The 23,102-nt window shown below is 39.7% G+C and overlaps 1 protein-coding gene across 1 annotated transcript in view; it reads left to right on the forward strand.

The window, feature by feature from the left end:
* The window catches only part of LOC121861078, a 74,065-nt gene extending 51,419 nt beyond the window's left edge, over positions 1-22,646 (forward strand). The window contains 5 exon segments of the mRNA XM_042358624.1: positions 2,584-2,721; positions 4,439-4,536; positions 8,916-9,017; positions 9,019-9,082; positions 20,008-22,646. Of these exon segments, the coding sequence (XP_042214558.1) occupies positions 2,584-2,721; positions 4,439-4,536; positions 8,916-9,017; positions 9,019-9,082; positions 20,008-20,099 (494 nt within the window). The 3' untranslated portion in view covers positions 20,100-22,646.
* Positions 22,647-23,102: the final 456 nt, after the last annotated feature.

Below are 23,102 nucleotides of genomic sequence, written 5' to 3' on the forward strand. Positions count from 1 at the left end.
CACTATAATTAATGTTTTAGATCTTATTAGTAAACTTAAAGGAGATAATTCCCCTTAAATGAGGCGTATAATTATATTTGAGCTGGTCATTAATGAGTCACAGGTGATGTTGTGGGTCAGGTGAGATGTTGAACTGGTTCCTTGTTGCTGTGTCAATCAGGTAACAGGTGTGTATGAGTGGGATGAGAGGGTGGGGGTGAGTGGGAGGTGGGGTATGGTGAGAGGGAGGTGTTGTGGGGGTGAGAGGGAGGGAGGCTGAGGTGAAAGGGAGGTATGGTGAAAGGGAGGTAACATGAGGGTATTATTATTATCCTCTCGACCTGAGGGAGGGAGAGGTGAAGGCATAAGGGACACACACACACACACACACACACACACACACACACACACACATACAATAGGTTAGGTTGGGTTAGGTTAATATTTTGGTTAAATAATCCAGGACGGTGGAGAGGGGTGTCTTCAGGTGATCCGTAATATCAACAAGATGTTTACAGCGTCACCAGACAACAACGGGTTAAGGTCACGTCTGAGGATTAGCTTAATCCTCTGACAGATCACTCCCCTGGATTATCTGATTGGTACATCATATATATCCTGACTGGCATTTCTTGATATGACTGGTGGATGGACGAGTGTGTGTGTGTGTGTGGGAGGGTGGTAGTGGGTGGCTGTTAATCTTGGACAAGGGATCCTGGACCTTCAATTTTGGACCATGGAACCTAGATTCTGAACCCCTGGACCCAAGACTCTGGACCATGGAACCTAGACCATGAACCTTTGGAACCATGAACCCTGAAACCATAGGACCTGAACCCTGGAGCCATATCTAGGGCGGGGTGCTTGTGGCCTATCGCGTAAGATCAGGGTGTAGGGTGATGAGGAGAGGCGACTACACCCTCCCAAACCTTTCCCTTTCCCTCCCATACCCTCCCATGCTCCTTCCTTACCCTCCCATGCTCCTCCCATACCCCCTACACCCTCCCATGCACCTTCCTTACCCTCCCATGCTCCTTCCTTACCCTCCCATGCTCCTTCCTTACCCTCCCATGCTCCTCCCCTACCATCCCACACCCTCCCATATTTCTCCCACACCCTCCCACAATCCCAAACAACATCAGATTTACAAGACTCTATCTTAACTGGATACGTTCACTTAGCACCAATTACAAGACAAAATTAATGTACTGAATCTATGTGAATCTGGACTTGGGTTGAGAAATATGAAAGGAACGTGTGTGTGTGTGCGTGTTGCCTCATCGTTAATTTAATGGCATTGGTGACTGTCTCGTCTTGATGTGTGTGTGTGTGTATTGGGATATTGCATCATCGCTATTGTAGTAATTGTTATTATTGTTCTTGTATCAATGATCACTTATCAGTAACCTTGTGGAACTTATTTATTTTTTATCATCCCGTTACATCATCATCGTCATCGTCACCATCATCATCATTAGAGTATAGTGATGGACGTGTGCTTGATTTATAGTGTTATTTAATTCTATCCCAACTTTATGGCCACAACGTTCATACAATTAAGTGTAGTGAGGGATGAATCATACGCATTATCTACTTGGGGGAATGACGTGAATTTAACCAGAATCTGAGCGGATCAAGCTATTTAATGTAACTTGGGTAACCTATATAATCGGTAATACCGCTATTCATGTACACAAAACCTTATTACCGGGTCAGGTACAGTCAGTAGTGGACGCGGCACACAGCGTAAGGAGTTACTGTGGGAGTGGCCAGGTTGTGTGTGGCCCACTTGTCCAGGTGACCTAGGCTTCTTAGGCCATCTTTAGAGGTGTTAGCGCCTCAGATGACAAACTTTACCCAACATCTTAAATTAAGTTTGTGGGTCTAGGGGTGAAAGGGAATATTTTTTTGGTGTGAATTAATACATGGGTGGTAGTAGTGACTGTCAGAGGTAGTGTTGTAGAAGGTGGATGGTAGAAAGTTGGTGCGTGGACTGACGGCGTCCAACCCTCTGTGCCTGGCGTGGAGTGGCGCCGCCGCTTCCTGTCACAACTTGACTGCCACGACACTGCTGCCGCTGTTGTGTCGCCCTTAACTTACTTTGTTTACTTAGTAGATCTGGCTGAATGGTTCTAGCTTTATCTCCAGCTCTTCGTCTGTTTCCCCTTTGTTTACTCTTTACCATGACGGGCGGGCTAGTGGCTGCAACATACAGTATAGCTCAGGGTGTAGTCTAACGTGGCATAGTGACACTGTTGTTTTAGTCACCGCCCTGCCGTCACTCTTGGTGATACTTGTACCACCTCCCATGGGTTGATGTTGTCACCTTAACCATTTGTTTCTTTCTGGTCTGAAGTTAACTGTTTGAGGACGATGGCTTAAGCTGGCATGCTTCAGGGGTTAAGCCTTCACGCTTAAAGTTTTAACCTATGAAACCTAAGAAACATCTCCCTAAGAACTCAAGCATAGAATGTGATTTTAAATTTAATAGGATCACGGTATAATACTACTGTACTGTATTTAGATTTCACTTTTGTCTAAGGGTTTCAGCTCCACCACCGACATTCAGAGTAACACCAATATTAATTTCAATTCTCTCCACAGACATGGCCAGGTCGATGATCGCGCTCTTCATCGTTTCCTTTTTCTTCGTGTTCGTGGCCTTCTGGACTGGCGTGGCCGGGTGCTGGCGACGATCTCCTGGTAACATCGCCTCTACAGCTATCCTCATGCTTCTCGCCTGTAAGTACTGTTCCTTAGTCATGGGCCGCATTACGATATAGGTATTTTTCTGCGGGCCAACCCACCAAAATCTATACCCTACCTAATCCAAAACGCCAAAAGTAATGTTAATATTGTATTAGCATAGACAGTGAAACAGTTTATCCTCACATCCACCTTACGACATTTTCACTTTACATTCACAGTCTTGGCAAAGTTTCTTGGCATTTAACAAAAGATGGGTGAAACAGTCTGTGAATACGTAGATTTTTCCTACAATTACAACATTTTTCTTACTTATGAGGAACTACAGTGAAATAACTTATAGTTGACAGTGTACCCCTCCCCAGTGTATTCCTCCCCAGTGTATTCCTCCCCATTGTACCCCTCCACAGTGTACCCCTCCCCAGTGTACCTCCACAGTGTACCCCTCCCCAGTGTACCTTCCCCAGTGTACCCTCCCCAGTGTACCCTCCCCAGTGTACCCCTCCCAGTGTACCCTCCCCAGTGTACCCCTCCCCAGTGTACCCCTCCCAGTGTACCCCCTCCCCAGTGTGCCCCTCCCCAGTGTACCCCTCCCCAGGTGCCCTCCCAGTGTACCCTCCCCAGTGTACCCCTCCCCAGTGTCCCTCCCCAGTGTACCCCTCCCCAGTGCACCCCTCCCAGTGTACACCTCCCCAGTGCACCCCTCCCAGTGTACCCCTCCACAGTGTACACCTCCCTAGTGTGCCCCTCCCCAGTGTACCCCCTCCAGTGTAACCCTCCCAGTGTACCCCTCTCCAATGTCCCTCCCCAGTATACCCTCTCCAGTGTTCCCCTCCCCAGTGTGCCCCTCCCCCTGTACCCTCCCCAGTGTTCCCCTCCCCAGTGTACCCCTTCCCACTGTACCCTTCCCAGTGTACCCTCCCCCAGTGTACCCTCCCAGTGTACCCTCCCAGTGTACCCTCTCCAATGTACCCCTCCCCAGTATACCCCTCTCCAGTGTTCCTCCAGTGTACCCCTCCCAACTGTACCCTCCCCAGTGTACCCTCCCCAGTGTACCCTCTCCAATGTACCCTCCCCAGTATACCCCTCTCCAGTGTTCCTCCCCAGTGCCCCCATCACCCTCCCCAGTGTACCCTTCCCACTGTACCTCTCCCAGTGTACCTCTCCCCAGTGTACTCTCCCCCGTGTACCTCCTCAGTGTACCCCTCTCCAGTGTTCCCTCCCAGTGTACCTCTCCCCAGTGTTCCCTCCCCACTGTACCCTCCCCAGTGTACCCTCTCCAGTGTTCCCCTCCCAGTGTTCCTCCTCCCAGTGTACCCTCCCCTGCACCCTCTCCAGTGTTCTCTCCAGTGTTTCCTCTCCAGTGTTTCCCCCCAGTGTACCCCTCTCCAGTGTACCCCTCTCCAGTGTACCTCCCAGTGTACCCTCCCAGTGTACCCCTCTCCACTGTACCCCTCTCCACTGTACCTCTCCACTGTACCCCTTTCCAGTGTACCTCTTCAGTGTACCCTCTCCAGTGTTTCCCTCCAGTGTACCCTCCCAGTGTACCCCTCCCCAGTGTACCCCTCCCCAGTGTACCCCTCCCCCAGTGTACCCCTCCCCCTGTACCCTCCCACTGTACCCCTTTCCAGTGTACCCCTCTTCAGTGTACCCTTCTCCAGTGTACCTTCTCCATACCCCCTCCCAGTCTCATTTGTGTTGACATTGTGCCTCTCCCTGGCAACATTACGGTGACTGCTGTGTTGTGTTCCAGGTTTGTTCTCAGCTGGTGGCATGGGACTCTGGCACGGCGTGGAATACTATGAGGAAGAAAAACTCAAGACCGAGCCCTGGAAAGCATCTTGGGATAAGGTAACATGATATGGCCACTACACGTATCTTTAAGTTGTGAAGAGGAAGAGTTAGCTGAGGTATATCTGATTTAGTCGGACTTACCAGACTTACAGCGGGACTTATAAGATTACTTGAGTCAGCCTGAACAGTGAAAGATTATTCCAAAGAAAGGAATATCAGTCCAGTCAGTAAAGTAGGAAATTAACCTAGAGATCCTGTCTTACCCATGGCTCATACTTCTGTCACTCTTATCATGCTGCAAGTTTGAATGGGTGGTAAGCAGTAACTGTGGTAGAACCAAAAATGGTTAGAAGAGAGGAAACTGAACTTCACATGTGACAAATAGTTTTAGACTATTAACTGCAAACTAGATCTAGTTATGAAGAAGAGGTCTTAATTCCTTGTATTTGTGAAAGAATTTTAATGCACATATTTGAAGGTGATTCTAATAGTGTACTGTATGCAATATTCTGTGGTAGGTGGGGCCAGGCAGTAAGTTCTTTCATTTAGTAAGTGAGTCAAACTCACAGTTAGTCAAGTTCCAAATTCTCAAAGATTTGTACAATAAATTTTCCTCAGCTAAAGGCCAAAGATAACATCTAAAATTAGAAAAGAATTACACTGAGATTCTGTTTCAGTTTGAAGCAGTGTCTTAACACTGCATGACAAACTTATAGTACAGAGTCTTTGTAAATCTGGAACGTTGATAATTATTTATAGAGTTGAGACACTAATAACAACCCAGCATTAGGAAACAGGAATCAAAAGGAAGGAACTTCTTCCTCACTGTCACTTTTCACTCCTCTTTTGTGATGCACACATGAGCACCAACACCCAGTGGCCTTCCTGCTGCCTCATATATCACACAAACATAAAAGTTAACCATTTTTGTTCTCCTTTATTTGATTTTAATGAACAGTACAAAACATTGGTTTAGGTAGCTGGGAGGATACAGCATACACCTTCTGTCCAAAGAGTCATTGGTTTGTGCTCAGGGCTTCCCAGTCCATCTAGATGTGAATGAATACCTAATACTATAGGTTGGGGAGTGAATGTGGTCAGGTAGTGCTGGCCATATTACCTCCTCGTGTACTGAAGGCTTAGTGTGTACTGATAATATCCACTCTGTCTCTAATGAGCCCTCAGACCTATGGGATCCATCTACACTTTTTACTTATTATGAATATTATCCATGTTTTATAATTTATTTTCTCCTCTATAATCTTCTATAACATGATTAAATAGTTCTTTAGTTAAATATACAGTCATTCCTTGGTTATAGCAGACTTGGTTATCGCGGTTTTCGTTATCACGCCTCCATCAAAATCTGCACACCTGCTGTTATAACGCATTTTTCAAGCCGAGAATTTCGTTATCAAGCAGTTGCCTCCAGGTGTTTTACCCATTTGCTTCACCTACATCTATTGAGGATAAAATCTTTCACCTACAAATTGACAATAACACATTTGCTGTAATCAGACATATCTAAGTTGCCTCAACAATTGCAACCCCAATTGCAATTTCAAATTCTGTGTCATTACCAAGGAATAACGAGTTCTCGGGTGCACTCTAAGAAAACCCAAATCATGTATTCCTGGTAAGCCAGGTAAGGCAATGTGTGAAGCTGTTAACTTCAATCCTGCAAATATGTGATATAGCACTTGTGTTGGCCCTGAAGAGGGTAACTAAAATAAGAATTGGTCCTCGAAAGGTATTGAGTTTGACACCACTGGTGTAAGACTTACATTTTTGGTGGTTTTGGGCCAAAAATTAGATTTTGCTGAAAATCACAGTATAGGTACAACTGAGCTTGCTGATTATGTATATGTGGTCCAAGATTCGATTGCAGAGTAATTATTGGCCAAAATAAGAACATAAGAACATAAGAATGGAGGAAACTGCATGGCCTATTGGATCTATACTGGGAGTCTCCTTATAACCAACCCTATTGCTCATATGAGCATCCAACCTATGTTTGAAGCAATTCAGCATATTCGAGTTAATGATGATATTTGGAATCTTGTTCCATTCATCCACTACTCTGTTTCCAAACCAGTGTTTACCTATTTCACGCCTAAATCTAAATTTGTCTAATTTAAAACCATTGTTACGAAGTTCGCTCCTGGTTGGATAGTTTGAGTACCTTTTGTAATGTCCTTTGTTTAGCCCTGCCTTCCACTTATACACCTCTATCAGGTCGCCCCTCGCTTCACGTCTCTCAAGGGAGTGCAAATTAAGATGCTTTAACCTGTCTCTATACTCAAGGTTCCTAATGCCCGGGATTAGTCTTGTCATTCTCCTCTGAATTCTTTCCAAGGATTCTATATCCATTCTGTAATGCGGACCCTTGAATGACCCTTGAAAGATTTTACTGACATTTTTCAATGCTAATTACTCATCAACTATGGGTTTCCAAGGTGTGATTTAGGGTTTGTGTGTTATTATGAAAGTTAAATTAGTTAAACCCCTTAAATTTCAATTATGAGAAAAAAGTATTTTGTCAAAAATTTTTAAGGTGTAAGACAGGGATGTCAAACTCATGTCCGCGTGATAACCAAGGGATGACTGTACAAACCCAGTGACATGGTTAAATATTCTCTGGTTTGATAATTAATTAAAGCAAATATTAAACTGAAAGTAGTGTTGAATATACAATTAATTAATGAAAGAATAATTTGTTTTTAAATGTTGAATGTATAATGCAGTTACCTCACATTATTTAACACATTAAAGAATCAAATAACTAACTAATTCCATGAAACACAAGATGCCCCTCCATCACCACCACCACACTGTACTGCACATTATGTCCAGGTTCATTAGTTTGTCCTGTGTCCTGTCCTATGTCCTGTAACCTGTGTTCTATGTCCTGTAACCTGTGTCCTATGTCCTGTAACCTGTGTCCTATGTCCTGTAACCCCTGTCCTATGTCCTGTAACCTGTGTCCTATGTCCGTAACCCCTGTCCTGGTCCTAACCCCTGTCCTATGTCCTGTAACTCGTGCCTATGTCCCAAAACCTGTCCATGTCCTGTAACCGTCCTATGTCCTGTAACCTGTCCATGTCCTGTAACCTGTGTCCTATGTCCTGTAACCTGTGTCCTATGTCCTGTGTTCTAGGTCTTGTGTTCTGTGTAATGAACTAACGTTACAAATTACAAAAATAATGTCCAAAAATAGTATGAACATTACACTAAGACTCCAATATATATAGCATATTTTAATTAGATACACTCATTGACACCGTTTAGGGGAATAGATTAAAAAAACAGAATCTTATCCATAAATTCTGTCCAATATATTTTACCTTTGTTGTCAAATTAATCTGTCTAGTTAAGGTAAAGTCTCAGTGTAATACTAGTTATTTCTTAATGTCGTTTTAGATTTTTTATTGATTTTTGCTTAAATCAACTAGTTAGGTTCATTGTTAGAGCTTAGTCACATAGTTAATTCATCAGACAGTTACTTCAGAATCAGGAAAAAATGGCAAATTTCACCTACTCACGACTTCATCATTATTCTTACACTACAGTACTTCACTCTTAGTCCCCAGCAACACTTCAGTCCTTCTAACAAGTCCTATTACATCAAGGAACATATGTGTATTACCTGGACAGAAAAAAAGCTTTATTTAATTCATTTTTAAGTTGAAGTTTATTGTATTATGTATAGAGTAACAATACTGTTGTCAGTGTAAATGTTGAAGTTGATGTCTCATGTTTTAGTGTGATGGTGGACTCTTTATTTCTGTCCTTGTAACTTTGTTCTATTCATCATTTCTTTTTCTTTTCATACCACTTATAAATTGTCTGCTTTTCTCTATAGATTTATTTTCTAATGAAGTAATTGTCATTTAGTGGCTCCTTTACTGTGTTCTTGTAAATCTTTCGTCCCTCTTATGCTCCTCCAATCAGTCTTCCATTTCATCCTTGCCTTCCCCATTAGACCTTGCAGGAAGCCACCATCATCCAGTACGACTGGTCTTACATGATCTCGTGGATCGGCACACTGGCCTTCTGTCTGTTCCTGGGTGCATCGCAGTGCATGCAAGGAGAACAACAACGTGAACAGGCTAAGCAGATGCAGTACATCATGCCAGGTATCGGCCGTGCCACTCCACCATCCACTCGTCCAACAATGTGTCCACCCACCATCACAAACACTAACTTGCATGACCCTTAACCGTGCATGATGCTCGTACTAATTCCTTGCCAAGAAACCCTTGTTAGGTGTCCTAAAGTGTACATAGCTGCTGCCAGCCTAGAATAGCAACAGCTTTAGCAGGAGAATTGGCTGGTAGCAGTTTAAGGCTGGTAGCTGGCACCAAGTTTCTTTTGGTCCATGGAGCAGATTAATGCGGTCAGGCTTATTTAGTTAACGCCGGGTTGTGGTGTTACAGCTGCTGAGTGACAACACTGGCGTCGTGTATGACTGGTCCTACTTCATCGCTCTGATTGGTGTTGGCTGGACACTCATCTCAGCCCTGCTGTTCTCGGCGCTGGTCTGTGTGCCTGCGTAGCGAGAGGGAACGTGAGGATGCTAAGAACATGGCCTACCTCATGCCTGGTAATGCCACAAACACCGTGGCTTTGTAACTGACTACAGTACCTGGGTTAACCAGAGTCTTCTCAACCAACTACCTCCTAGTCCAACTAGTACTTCATTATTTTCTTTTAACTCTTACCTCAAGGGCGACATTATACAGTACGTACTTTGTACCTTCATTTACAGCAAGTGTCCTGTACTCAATCCCTGGAATGTAAAGTTCATAATATCTATGCCCCATACTCTTATTCACTATCTACTACTGTATGTACAAATCTGTACTTTTTGTACCATATAACCTATAGTTCAAGAGAACCCTTTTGCATGGTTTGTAAACACTTAAGATTGAAGGAACATTTACTCTTTATCTCAAAGTGATTTTCCTCACCAAAAATGGGAATGTTTACCAAGTACAGGTACAGTACAGTACTTTATTTACTACATACTGTACCTATGATAGAGCTCCCAAAAGTAATAGATAAAATATTTGCCATAGGCTTATTAATGTTGATTTAGCTATGAAATAAACAAGTGAGCTATGTATTCTTATGAACATAGAAAAAATTAGATTATTGAAATGGAAGGAAAGTGAGAATGGCTTAACATGAGAAATTAGAGAGAGAGAAAATTAGGGGAAACACAGAGGAAAAAACACTTGCAAGTCTGTTGATAGTTTAGTGACTCTAAAGTGTGAGGTTGTTTGCATGTAAAAAAGGTAAAGTAAATCTTTTTCCTGTTGATGGTCAAATAGGTTCAAACACTTTATACATAAAATAAAAGTTTCAGTTCATATTCAGGTATAATCGTATAGTACAGGTACATGTAGTACAGTAATTCCAATATGATGCCAGTATTATTAGTTGTGTGTCCATAGGAGTGTGAGGTAAGAGAGTCCATTGCTTATACAGAATGAAAAGTTTTATATTCTTACATGGTATTTTTGTTGTTGTGTTTTCAGGATGTCTACTGGTCTGGAAAACCTTGATAAGGCAGGGAATTTTATTTGGGGCTGGAAAAGGCAGGGAATTTTACACATAAACCTGGAATTTTATGTGAATTCAGTTCAACTTCAAAATATTGTTATTTTGACAGATACCATAAATTGATGCTCTACTATATGATAGGTAAATAATTAAATTTTTAGGAAAAAATTCCGATAAATAATCCACTCCAATAACTGAATTGTTTGTGTAACTATAATATTTCATGTTTGCGATCAAATAACAAAATACTGTACAGTATAGTCTGGATTTACGCGGTCAATTGAACCCGTGGAGGTCCACGTAAAAACGGCACGTTAATGAAATAACAGAACATATGGGATTAATTGAAATAGAGACTGGGCCTAATTTCAAACCCAATTTCTTGCCTTTAATAATAACACGCACGTTGTAGTAAAATAGTATCTTAACTTAGGAGGTATGCACACATAATATAGAAGAAATATCAATAAAAGAATAATATAATGCACCAGGTAAAGAAAAATCAAGGTTTAACACTCACGTTAGTAGAAGAGATGGGTCGGTACACGTGGATGGGGGCTGGCCCAGGCAGAGGGTGATGGTGGCTCCCAGGCGGAATCAATGTCACTATCCACTGGCTACAGACGCCAGCCTCCCTGACAAATCTCAAAGTCAACATCACCGTCACTATCACTGACTTGGGCTGGCTGTGTGGGCTGCGGCGGAAGCCCCGTGATGTTACGCTGATGGCTATGTTGATGTGTTCATGATACATCGCGGATGTACTGCTCCATACCTTGCTCTAGATGGTTATTAAGACTTCATACCATTGATTGTCAGGGTCGTTGAAAGGATGAGCTTGAGCTTCTGCAAACCGATGGTATTCCTTTACATTACCAGCGTTAACGCCTGTTCTTCGGCTAATACCTGCCTCCTCGCTGACGTCATCGCTCTTCAACATTCTCGTCGGCAGCCCAGGATCCCCTGATTACTCCATAATGTTCGCTTGGTGGTCTCCGGAGAAGCCTGCAGCTGTAACACTCTGTGCAGCTTTCTTTCTGCAAGGTCCACTGCCACTGCAACAGACTGAACCCCACCAGTCACAGGTTGCCCTGCTCTCCCACCTGATACCCACATAACACATGCCACGCATGACAATCGCTGCCACAGACAGCTGCCCCCATGCTCTACCCAAGAAATCAACAGCTTTGACGCTGAATTCTTCCAAAACTGTTTGATGTAACTTTGCTCTGCCAACCTTTCTTGGTCGTCATCACGCTTCGCTTAACAGTGTCACTTCCAGGTTCAACTCCGCCTTGGTGCGTTGGTCAGTCATTATGAGCCGAAACGTCTTTTGTGGAGAAAGCAGCTTCACATTACAAATTAATTCTTGGATCCATGGGCTGGATTAATGACGTAGTGTTGGGAGAAGGAAGACCAATTTTTACGTTGGGGTGACGATCCAACAGTAGGGGCGAGTGTCCTGGTAAGTATGTCAGAAGCAACAAATTGTTGAATGGAACATACTGTTGTTCGCAGAATCTCTTTTCACGTCGGAACAAAACACCGTCAAACCAGGAGAGGACAGACCAGTGAACATCCACGCTTTACGGCGTGTTAGCCAGTAGATACTAGCCATTAAGTGTCCATGTTCTGTAGTATGGTTTATGGCTGTGTGGATCACCGATAACTTGAGCTTACAGGTACCGAGGCATTGGTGGTAAACAGGGATCGGGTGATGCGCCTCCTTCTGCAACTTCTGGCCTCGACACTTGCTGGCAGACTTGACAACGAAGGTCTTGGTAGGTAGTTTCCAAACAGACCAAAGATTCATCCATGTTGGAACACCTGGTCATCGGTGGGTACTGTCCTTTTCCTCCATAACTGCAAAATGGATAGAAAATCACTCACAACACGGTCAGCACTGGCTTTCACCTCACCTTCAACAATGCTAATGTTGGTTATCTTGTTCTCTTCTAAACCCTTTGCAGCCACCCAGTGGAAGCAGTGAAGGTTTTGCCTACCCCATCTTGTAGATGCCACTGCTACGCACAGTTCACGATGCATTTCTTGAACTGACTGGGCGTGGTCCACCCGCCATGTTTGGTCTTGCTCATCTAATCAAGTAGCTCACTGTTAAATTTCGTCTGAAGCAGCACCTATTCTGACAGTAATTCATCATTGAAGCACCCAGGACTTTGTGATGCCTATGTGTACTTTTTATCTTGGCTGGCATCCTTCTTGATCGTCCTGATCAGAGATCTGTTCACACGTTATGCTGGCTACGCCAAATCAACTTGCCTTTGTACCTTTCTCCAACTTCTTGCACGATCTAGTACTTCCTTAACTTCACAGCGTGAAGCTCTGCCGGTATCTTCTAGGCTTGGGGCAGGTAGTTCGCTGTTTTTCTGTAGGGTCCAGTAGCTATTGTTGCGAGATTAGCGGGCAATAATGAGACAATTGTATACGCCGATAGCTGAGAAACACTGAGAGTAGTCCGCCAGGTCAGCTTACCTTCCTTTTGGTGGCAGGGCACGTCATATTACATTAAACTAATCACAGCTAGCGGGGAGGAGGCGATGCGGCCCAATCATTGAGTCCGGGATATGTCATATGTATCAGCTATAAATGCGAACAATGACATACTGAGCACCCTTCCGGAAGCCAGCGCTCTGCTTATGTTTATCACATATTTTTGAATACAAAATGGCGCCCCGCATAAATGACCAAATTTACTGTAAACAAAGCATTTCAATTCTGGTAAGGCACCTCGTAAATGACCAAACGCAGTTACAAAAAAGCGTAAATCCAGACTACAGTATACTGTATGTACCTGAGCACGCCATTGCAAATTCCAGATCCCGTTTCGATTGTAGGTAATTAGTTGCCTTTAATGAGGCCGGTATTCTTAGGACTTTTTCAATGCTAATTACTAGCCAACTATGGGTTTCCCAGGTGAGATTTTGGTGTTTTTGTGTTCTTATGGGAGTAATTAATTGGTTAAACCCCTCAAATTCCAATTCCGAGAGAAATGTCAATTTTGGTCAAAAAATTATTAAGGTATAAGACTTATGTTTTTGGCCAAAAATTTGATTTTGCTGAAAATATCCATATAAGTACTCTTGAGCTATATAATCCTCATTTCGATTGGGGGTAATTAGTGGCCATAATGAGGCTTGGAGTATTTTTAGGACTTTTTCAAAGCTTAGGACTTTTTCAATGCTAATTACTAGCCAACTATGGGTTTCTCAGGTGAGATTTTGGTGTTTTTGTGTTCTTCTGGGAGTAATTAATTGGTTAAACCCCTCAAATTCCAATCCCGAGAGAAAAGTCAATTTTGGTCAAAAAATTACTAAGGTATAAGACTTATGTTTTTGGCCAAAAATTATATTTTGCTGAAAATCTCAATATAAGTACTCTTGAGCATGCTGATTGCAACGATATGATCCTCGTTTCGATTGGGGGGTAATTAGTGGCCTTAATGAGGCTTGAAGTATTTTTAGGACTTTTTCAATGCTTTGGACTTTTTCAATGCTAATTACTAGCCAACTATGTGTTTCCCATTTGAGATTTTGGTGTTTTTGTGTTCTTCTGGAAGTAATTAATTAGTTAAACCCCTCAAATTTCAATTCCGAGAGAAAAGTCTATTTTGGTCAAAAAATTACTAAGGTAAAAGACTTATATTTTTGGCCAAAAATATGATTTTGTTGAAAATCTCAGTATATGTACTCGTGAGCACGCTGATTGCAAATCTATGATCCTCGTTTCGATTACAGGGTAATTAGTGGCCTTAATGAGGCTTGGAGTATTTTTAGGACTTTTTCAATGCTTTGGACTTTTTCAATGTTAATTACTAGCCAACTATGCGTTTTCCAGGTGAGATTTTGGTGTTTTTGTGTTCTTCTGGAAGTAATTAATTGGTTAGACCCCTCAAATTCTAATTCCGAGAGAAAAGTCTATTTTGGTCAAAAAATTACTAAGGTAAAAGACTTATGTTTTTGGCCAAAAATTTGATTTTGCTGAAAATCTCAGTATATGTACTCGTGAGCACGCTGATTGCAAATCCATGATCCTCGTTTCGATTGGATAGTAATTAGTGGCCTTAATGAGGCTTGGAGTATTTTTAGGACTTTTACATTGCTTAGGACTTTTGCAATGCTAATTACTAGCCAACTACGGGTTTTCCAGGTGAGATTTTGGTGTTTTTGTGTTCTTCTGGAAGTAATTAATTGGTTAAACCCCTCAAATTCCAATTCCGAGAGAAAAGTCTATTTAGGTCAAAAAATTAGTAAGGTATAAGACTTATGTTTTTGGCCAAAAATTTGATTTTGCTGAAAATCTCTGTATATGTACTTCTGAGCCGCTGATTGCAAATCTATGATCCTCGTTTCGATTGGATAGTAATTAGTGGCCTTAATGTGAGCTTTGGAGTATTTTTTTCGACTTTTTTCAATGCTCTGGACTTTTTTCAATGTTACTAATAGCCAACTATACGTTTCCAGGTGAGATTTTGTGTTTTTTGTGTTCTTCTGAAGCAATTAATTGGTTAAACCTCAAATTTCAATTCCCGAGAGAAAAGTTTATTATGGTCAAAAATTACTAAGTTATAAGTGCTTTATGTTTTTGGTAAACAAAATTTGATTTTTGCTGAAAATCTCAGTATATTCTCCTGGAGCCGCTGATTGCAAATCTATGATCCTCGTTTCGATTGTAGGGTAATTAGTTGCCTTAATGAGGCTTGGAGTATTCTTAGGACTTTTTCAATGCTAATTACTAGCCAACTATGGGTTTCCCAGGTGAGATTTTGGTGTTTTGTGTTCTTCTGGAAGTAATTAATTGGTTAAACCCCTCAAATTTCAATTCCGAGAGAAAAGTCTATTTTGGTCGAAAAATTACTAAGGTATAACACTTATGTTTTTGGCCAAAAAATTGATTTTGCTGGAAATCTCAGTATATGTACTCCTGACCACGCTTTTTGCAATTCTATGATCCTCATTTCGATTGGAGGGTAATTAGTGGTCTTAATGAGGCTTGGAGTAGTTTTAGGACTTTTTCAACGCTTATGAATTTTTCAATGCTAATTACTAGCCAAGTATGGGTTTCCCAGGTGAGATTTTGGTGGTTTTGTGTTCTTCTGGAAGTAATTAATTGGTTAAACCCCTCAAAATTCAATTCCGCGAGAAAAGCCTATTTTGGTCAAAAAATTACTAAGGTATTAGACTTATGTTTTTGGCCAAAAAATTGATTTTGCTGGAAATCTTAGTATATGTACTCCTGAGCACGCTTTTTGCAAATCTATGATCCTCGTTTCGATTGGAGGGTAATTAGTGGCCTTAATGAGGCTTGGAGTATTTTTACGACTTTTTCAACGCTTATGAATTTTTCAATGCTAATTACTAGCCAACTATGGGTTTCCCAGGTGAGATTTTGGTGTTTTTGTGTTCTTCTGGAAGTAATTAATTGGTTAAACCCCTCAAAATTCAATTCCGAAAGAAAAGTCTATTTTGGTCAAAAAATTACCAAGGTATTAGACTTATGATTTTGGCAAAAAAATTGATTTTCCTGGAAATCTCAGCATATGTACTCCTGAGCACGCTTTTTGCAATTTTATGATCCTCGTTTCGATTGGAGGGTAATTAGTGGTCTTAATGAGGCTTGGAGTATTTTTAGAACTTTTTCAACGCTTATGAATTTTTCAATGCTAATTACTAGCCAACTATGGGTTTCCCAGGTGAGATTTTGGTGTTTTTATGTTCTTCTGGAAGTAATTAATTGGTTAAACCCCTCAAAATTCAATTCCGAGAGAAAAGTCTATTTTGGTCAAAAAATTACTAAGGTATTAGACTTATGATTTTGGCCAAAAAATTGATTTTGCTGGAAATCTCAGTATATGTACTCCTGAGCACGCTTTTTGCAAATCTATGATCCTCGTTTCGATCGGAGGGTAATTAGTGGTCTTAATGAGGCTTGGAGTATTTTTAGGACTTTTTCAACGCTTATGAATTTTTAAATGCTAATTACTAGCCAACTATGGGTTTCCCAGGTTAGATTTTGGTGTTTTTCTGTTCTTCTGGAAGTAATTAATTGGTTAAACCCCTCAAAATTCAATTCCGAAAGAAAAGTCTATTTTGGTCAAAAAATTACAAAGGTATTAGACTTATGTTTTTGGCCAAAAAATTGATTTTGCTGGAAATCTCAGTATATGTACTCCTGAGCACGCTTTTTGCAATTCTATGATCCTCGTTTCGATTCGAGGGTAATTAGTGGCCTTAATGAGGCTTGGAGTATTTTTAGGACTTTTTCAACGCTTATGAATTTTTCAATGCTAATTACTAGCCAACTATGGGTTTCCCAGGTGAGATTTTGGTGTTTTTGTGTTCTTCTGGAAGTAATTAATTGGTTAAACCCCTCAAAATTCAATTCCGAAAGAAAAGTCTATTTTGGTCAAAAAATTACCAAGGTATTAGACTTATGATTTTGGCCAAAAAATTGATTTTCCTGGAAATCTCAGTATATGTACTCCTGACCACGCTTTTTGCAATTCTATGATCCTCGTTTCGATTGGAGGGTAATTAGTGGTCTTAATGAGGCTTGGAGTAGTTTTAGGACTTTTTCAATGCTTATGAATTTTTCAATGCTAATTACTGGCCAAGTATGGGTTTCCCAGGTGAGATTTTGGTGTTTTTATGTTCTTCTGGAAGTAATTAATTGGTTAAACCCCTCAAAATTCAATTCCGAGAGAAAAGTCTATTTTAGTCAAAAAATTACTAAGGTATTAGACTTATGATTTTGGCCAAAAAATTGATTTTGCTGGAAATCTCAGCATATGTACTCCTGAGCACGCTTTTTGCAAATCTATGATCCTCGTTTCGATTGGAGGGTAATTAGTGGTCTTAATGAGGCTTGGAGTATTTTTAGGACTTTTTCAACGCTTATGAATTTTTCAATGCTAATTACTAGCCAACTATGGGTTTCCCAGGTGAGATTTTGGTGTTTTTGTGTTCTTCTGGAAGTAATTAATTGGTTAAACCCCTCAAAATTCAATTCCGAGAGAAAAGTCTATTTTGGTCAAAAAATTACTAAGGTATTAGACTTATGATTTTGGCCAAAAAATTGATTTTGCTGGAAATCTCAGTATATGTACTCCTGAGCACGCTTTTTGCAATTCTATGATCCTCGTTTCGATTGGAGGGTAATTAGTGGTCTTAATGAGGCTTGGAGTATTTTTAGGACTTTTTCAACGCTTATGAATTTTTCAATGCTAATTACTAGCCAACTATGGGTTTCCCAGGTGAGATTTTGGTGTTTTTGTGTTCTTCTGGAAGTAATTAATTGGTTAAACCCCTCAAAATTCAATTCCGCGAGAAAAGTCTATTTTGGTCAAAAAATTACTAAGGTATTAGACTTATGTTTTTGGCCAAAAAATTGATTTTGCTGGAAATCTCAGTATATGTACTCCTGAGCACGCTTTTTGCAAATCTATGATCCTCGTTTCGATTGGAGGGTAATTAGTGGCCTTAATGAGGCTTGGAGTATTTTTAGGACTTTTTCAACGCTTATGAATTTTTCAATGCTAATTACTAGCCAACTATGGGTTTCCCAGGTGAGATTTTGGTGTTTTTGTGTTCTTCTGGAAGTAATTAATTGGTTAAACCCTCAAAATTCAATTCCGAAAGAAAAGTCTATTTTGGTCAAAAAATTACTAAGGTATTAGACTTATGTTTTTGGCCAAAAAATTGATTTTGCTGGAAATCTCAGTATATGTACTCCTGAGCACGCTTTTTGCATATCTATGATCCTCGTTTCGATTGGAGGGTAATTAGTGGCCTTAATGAGGCTTGGAGTATTTTTAGGACTTTTTCAACGCTTATGAATTTTTCAATGCTAATTACTAGCCAACTATGGGTTTCCCAGGTGAGATTTTGGTGTTTTTGTGTTCTTCTGGAAGTAATTAATTGGTTAAACCCCTCAAAATTCAATTCCGAAAGAAAAGTCTATTTTGGTCAAAAAATTACTAAGGTATTAGACTTATGTTTTTGGCCAAAATATTGATTTTGCTGGAAATCTCAGTATATGTACTCCTGAGCACGCTTTTTGCAAATCTATGATCCTCGTTTCGATTGGAGGGTAATTAGTGGCCTTAATGAAGCTTGGAGTATTTTTAGGACTTTTTCAACGCTTATGAATTTTTCAGTGCTAATTACTAGCCAACTATGGGTTTCCCATGTGAGATTTGGGTGTTTTTGTGTTCTTCTGGAAGTAATTAATTGGTTAAACCGCTCAAATTCCATTTCCGAGAGAAAATTCTATTTTGGGGAAGTAGATTATCGACTTTAAGGGAAATATTACCTAATTTTGCGAAGTAGATTATCATAGGAAACGGGAAATATCTACAGTATTGTCTGGATTTAAGCGGTCAATTGAATCTGTGGAGGTCCGCGTAAAACGAGAAACGCATAAATGAAATAACAGAACATATGGGATTATTTGAAATAGATACTGGGCCGAATCCCAAACTACACTTTTTCCGACACAATACGTACTACGTTGTAGTAAAAATAACATCTTAATTTTATGATGGTATGCACACAATTATTATTTAAGAGAAATATCAATAATATTGGATTTTTTAACACTTACGTTAGTAGAAAAGATGGCTGGGCACACGGGGATGGGGAGTTGGTTCCGAGGCAGAGGGCAGATTATTGGCCTTCACTTGTATCAATTGTATCACTATCCACCACAGAGGCTTCCAGGGCCTCTTTGTCAAACCCCTCAAAGTCCATATCCTCACTATCACTATCACTGACTTGGGCCGGCTGTGGTGGGTGGCGGGTGAAGAACTCGGTAATGTTTTGATGACTGGGCGACCTTGTGTGCACCCTGCCCACGCCGCTTCCCGAGTAAATGATGAAATTTACCGCGTAATTAATACATTTCATTCTGGCAAGGCACCGCATAAATGACCAAACGCGTAAACAAAAACCACGTAAATCCAGACTACTGTACAGTATTATGGGTTATACCTACTAATTCTGCAACGAGTGCAGTATTGTCAGAGATGAATTGTTCTTATAATTTAATGACCTTATTGAAGTGGGTTATTCCACATATTAATCATGAGTCGTATACTGTAGGTAGATCAGGGGTGTAAATTTTCGGGTTTTGCTGGATTTCTGTCTTTTTGGGAACGTCCAGGTCGACCCACGTGAATCGCACAAATCCGAGGAGAAAATTATGGAATAGGGGCTTGGGGTGGGTCGAGAAAGGATCTTCAATTTCTTGATTAATATAATTTATATCATCTTTAACTTTCCCAATAGTAAATACAGTACGGTACATATTATTGAAAACCTTTAATTTTGTTATTTTGTCGTAATAAATACCGAATTATTGTACAGTACCTGGAATTTTCAAATTTACACCTGGAAAAGCCAGGGAATTTTGTTTTGTCTGGCCAGTAGACACCCTGGTTTTAGGCAAATTCAACAGTACTTCAGGTGAAATTAGTAGATTTTTTATAATTATTAAAAACTTGTTGGATTATATGTTATTAGTAGTTTAGTTCTTCCTTAGAAACCTGTACTGTATATATTTTGGACCATTGTACTCTTATAAACTTGTGGTAGCTTGTAATACTCACATGATTTAGTGATGTCACATAATGATTGCATGGAAACATCATCACTAACTTGTTGACCTAGAGCTGGTATGCATGATCATGTATCAGTACATTAGCTTGTAAAGTATTTTATGGTTGCACTCAATTAGGTCTAGATAACACTTGTTTATATCATTGTATCTGCACTTTTTAATGATGTTAATAGATTATCAAAACTGTTATTTTTATTATTGGTGTAAAAACGTTGTGTTGTAGCAATATTATGAAATAAACTTCATGTGCAAATGCTTATAAAGTTGCATTACTAAACTAAGTAAGACTGAAGAAGTATGCCATAACTAATTTATATTTTTTTCTTACAGTATACTCTCAGAAGCCTCAGTATCCCTCATATGGCTATGGTTACCCAGGACCCTACCATTATGGCTCCCAGTATGGCCCATACAACTACTAGATGACCCTATCATGCCTGTGGATCCCAATTCGGTCCATAGAACTACCTGACTACTAACATCATAGCCAAGGCCATACCACTATGAGTTTATAACTATGGATCACTACCATCATAGTCAGGGCTATACCATCATGGTATGGTCCATGTAACTACAGTATCATACAAGTACCATCATAGCCAGGGCCACATCACTATGGATTCCAGTACAGTATTGTTTATGGAACTACTGGACAACCATTATCTTGATCAAGGTCCTGTCACTGTGAGTCCAAGCCAGGCCCATCAGGTTAGTGGACAGCTGCCATTGTCTGGTACTGTCTCACTACACTCCAGTCTGAGACCTGCAACTGATGGACGATTATTTTGGTATTCAACATAAACCAAGTTACTATTTCCAAGAAACTACCAAAGTTGCATCACTCTGAACTTCAGTCTGGGTTATGTAACAGCATGAATACCACCATAACTCCACTACATAATTATGCAATTGGATATAATATGAACATAAGACAGGCACCCAGTAATTTATAGTGTCTGCAATTTAAGTACAATTTCGAAGAACTCTTCTTTATAACATCAATTCTTCCATAAGTAATATGAAAGATGGCATGTTAATCTAAGTTTTAGTTTGTGAAACTTAAATGTTTTTATCGAAATTATTTATTTATAAACACATGAGTGTGTTTGAGATGCCTTATGAATTAAGGTCTCCGAGCTTCAATGTAATTTAACAAGGAAGATAATGATATCTTTTAAATGTTGATTGTTTCAGCTCATTATACATGTATGTGAAAATACTTTTTAATCTTCAGTCATACTCAAGATAAAGTGACAACTGTATGAAGTAAAACAAATGAGTGTTTTACCCAAAATAAGAAATAATGGTAAAGTTTGAATGAAATATAGTATTACCTGTCATCATGGTGGTAAAAAAGACAGGACAACATGAGAGTAACTTTTGAGGGTGACTGTAGACTTTAAATAATATTGTCACTTTGTAAATACTGCAGCATCCTCCACACTAGTTCATGATCGAGTGTCAATGTCCTGTCAGTAACTAACTAATTAATATGTTTCCCAGAATAAATTATCCAAATTTTCTGTTTACTGTATTGTCAGTACAGTATGTGTTTAATACTTGGGAAATTCATTTGATATATAGTCATGAACAAATATTCCTTTACACTCCTGTTTGAAACTGAACCAAAGTCAAAAGAGGTCCTACAGCCTCTCAGATGGGTAGACAAACAATTCCGACTTGTTTCGACAGTTCAGTCCCTCAGGGTGGGTAAAGGAAATTTTGTTCACGGCTGTACAAGTTTGTCGCCGCATTAGGCTAAACATACGCAGTTGTCATATATTGCTCTCTTAAGAACCCCTTTGTTAGTTTTTTACAATAACTTGCTGAGTTGTCATAGCTTGTTTTGTTGAATGAGGTTGGCTACTCAGTCTGAATCAGAAATTTTATTCCAACAGTCTTTAGTTTTATAATGTTTACTGTGTAATATTTTCCTCATATACAGTATGTTGTTTATATTTCCAGTTAAATGATAGAAATTAAGATATATCGCTCAATTAATCCTTGAAATTTTACTTTATACATTTTTGTAATTATATATTTTTTTTTATATGTAAACTGTGAATGAGTTATAATGTGAAAATCATTCTCCTGTACACTGGTTGTATGTTTAATAGATTCTGGCTTGTATATATTGCATCACTTTTAGAGGTAGCTCAATCCCTATTTATTAGGTCTACTCTACTAACCTAGACAATATGCAAATACTGTACTGTACTTTTTTTATACGATGATTATAAGAATGTTTAAGAATGTTCATACTTGTGTGTGTTTATAAGACAATTCTGTGAAAACAATGGAATGATGATATTTATTCCAGTCATTTGTGAACATAGTGAATCTTTTTTTATGTTTTGTAATATTTTCTCAGTGATGGAACTTCACACCTTCACAAACAGCACCTCCACTGTTGGTATGTGTGTTCATGACAAAACAACTTCTAGGAGCTGAAGTAAGAGAAGTCTATATGAAGGAATAAATATCTAAAGCAGTAGAGTTGTTTAACAAAATTTTAGTTATCTCTATGTAGCTATAATTAACTACTTAAATAAGGTTGTTGAACTTAAATGTTGTGATGTACATTTTATAGTTTCCAAGTTATATGTACAGCACCTAGAACTCTGAAGGTGTGTTTGTGTGGCTGTGAAAACCAAATACCTGTAAAACCAGTCAAAGATGGAATACTCTGGGTAGACCTCCATTTGCTTATCCAAATGTTCATGATTTTATATGTTAGCCTCAGACATCGTTTAGATTTCATTATGATAATTTATTTATTTTTCTTGTCCTGATTAGACGTGAATGCCATTATATGTTATTTTAACTACAAGTTGTCGTGTGAAATATTTTTCTCTGCAGAACATAACTCAGTACAGTATATACGGTAGTTCATATCATGGTTCGTGTGTCATCCTGAGGAAATATTGGAAATGTCCATGTACACACATGCAATATAATTTTTTTGTATACAATTACTTTCTTTGATACAGTTTAACCTTCTTGTATATAAAAAAATATTACTGAAAAACAAAGGTCTGATAATACCATTTGCTGATACTGAGTTAAACTGATGGCACGTATCTGTGAATGACTGGAAAATATAACCTCAAGACATATCTATGGCAACTGTGAGAGTGAATGGCTGACAGCAAATGAAGAGAGATTGTATTTGCTCTTTATTCTGGCCACACTACATTGTGGGAGAGGCTCGGAAAAGTTCAGAGAAAGGATAATTCATTAGATTAATACTATTGGATAGACAGATGAAATTTAAAGTCAAGCATTCTATATAAACAAACAAAACACATTCTCCAGGTAGACTATTGTTAACAGAATGTACAGTCCTCTGCTGACCCCTCCATGAGCATGTACACTAAAAACACATTGACCTTCATTTGTGGTGTTGCCAGGCTTGAACTGCTCTT

This window comes from Homarus americanus, unplaced genomic scaffold, assembly GCF_018991925.1.
Source record: "Homarus americanus isolate GMGI-L3 unplaced genomic scaffold, GMGI_Hamer_2.0 scaffold52806, whole genome shotgun sequence".
Lineage (NCBI taxonomy): Eukaryota > Metazoa > Arthropoda > Malacostraca > Decapoda > Nephropidae > Homarus > Homarus americanus.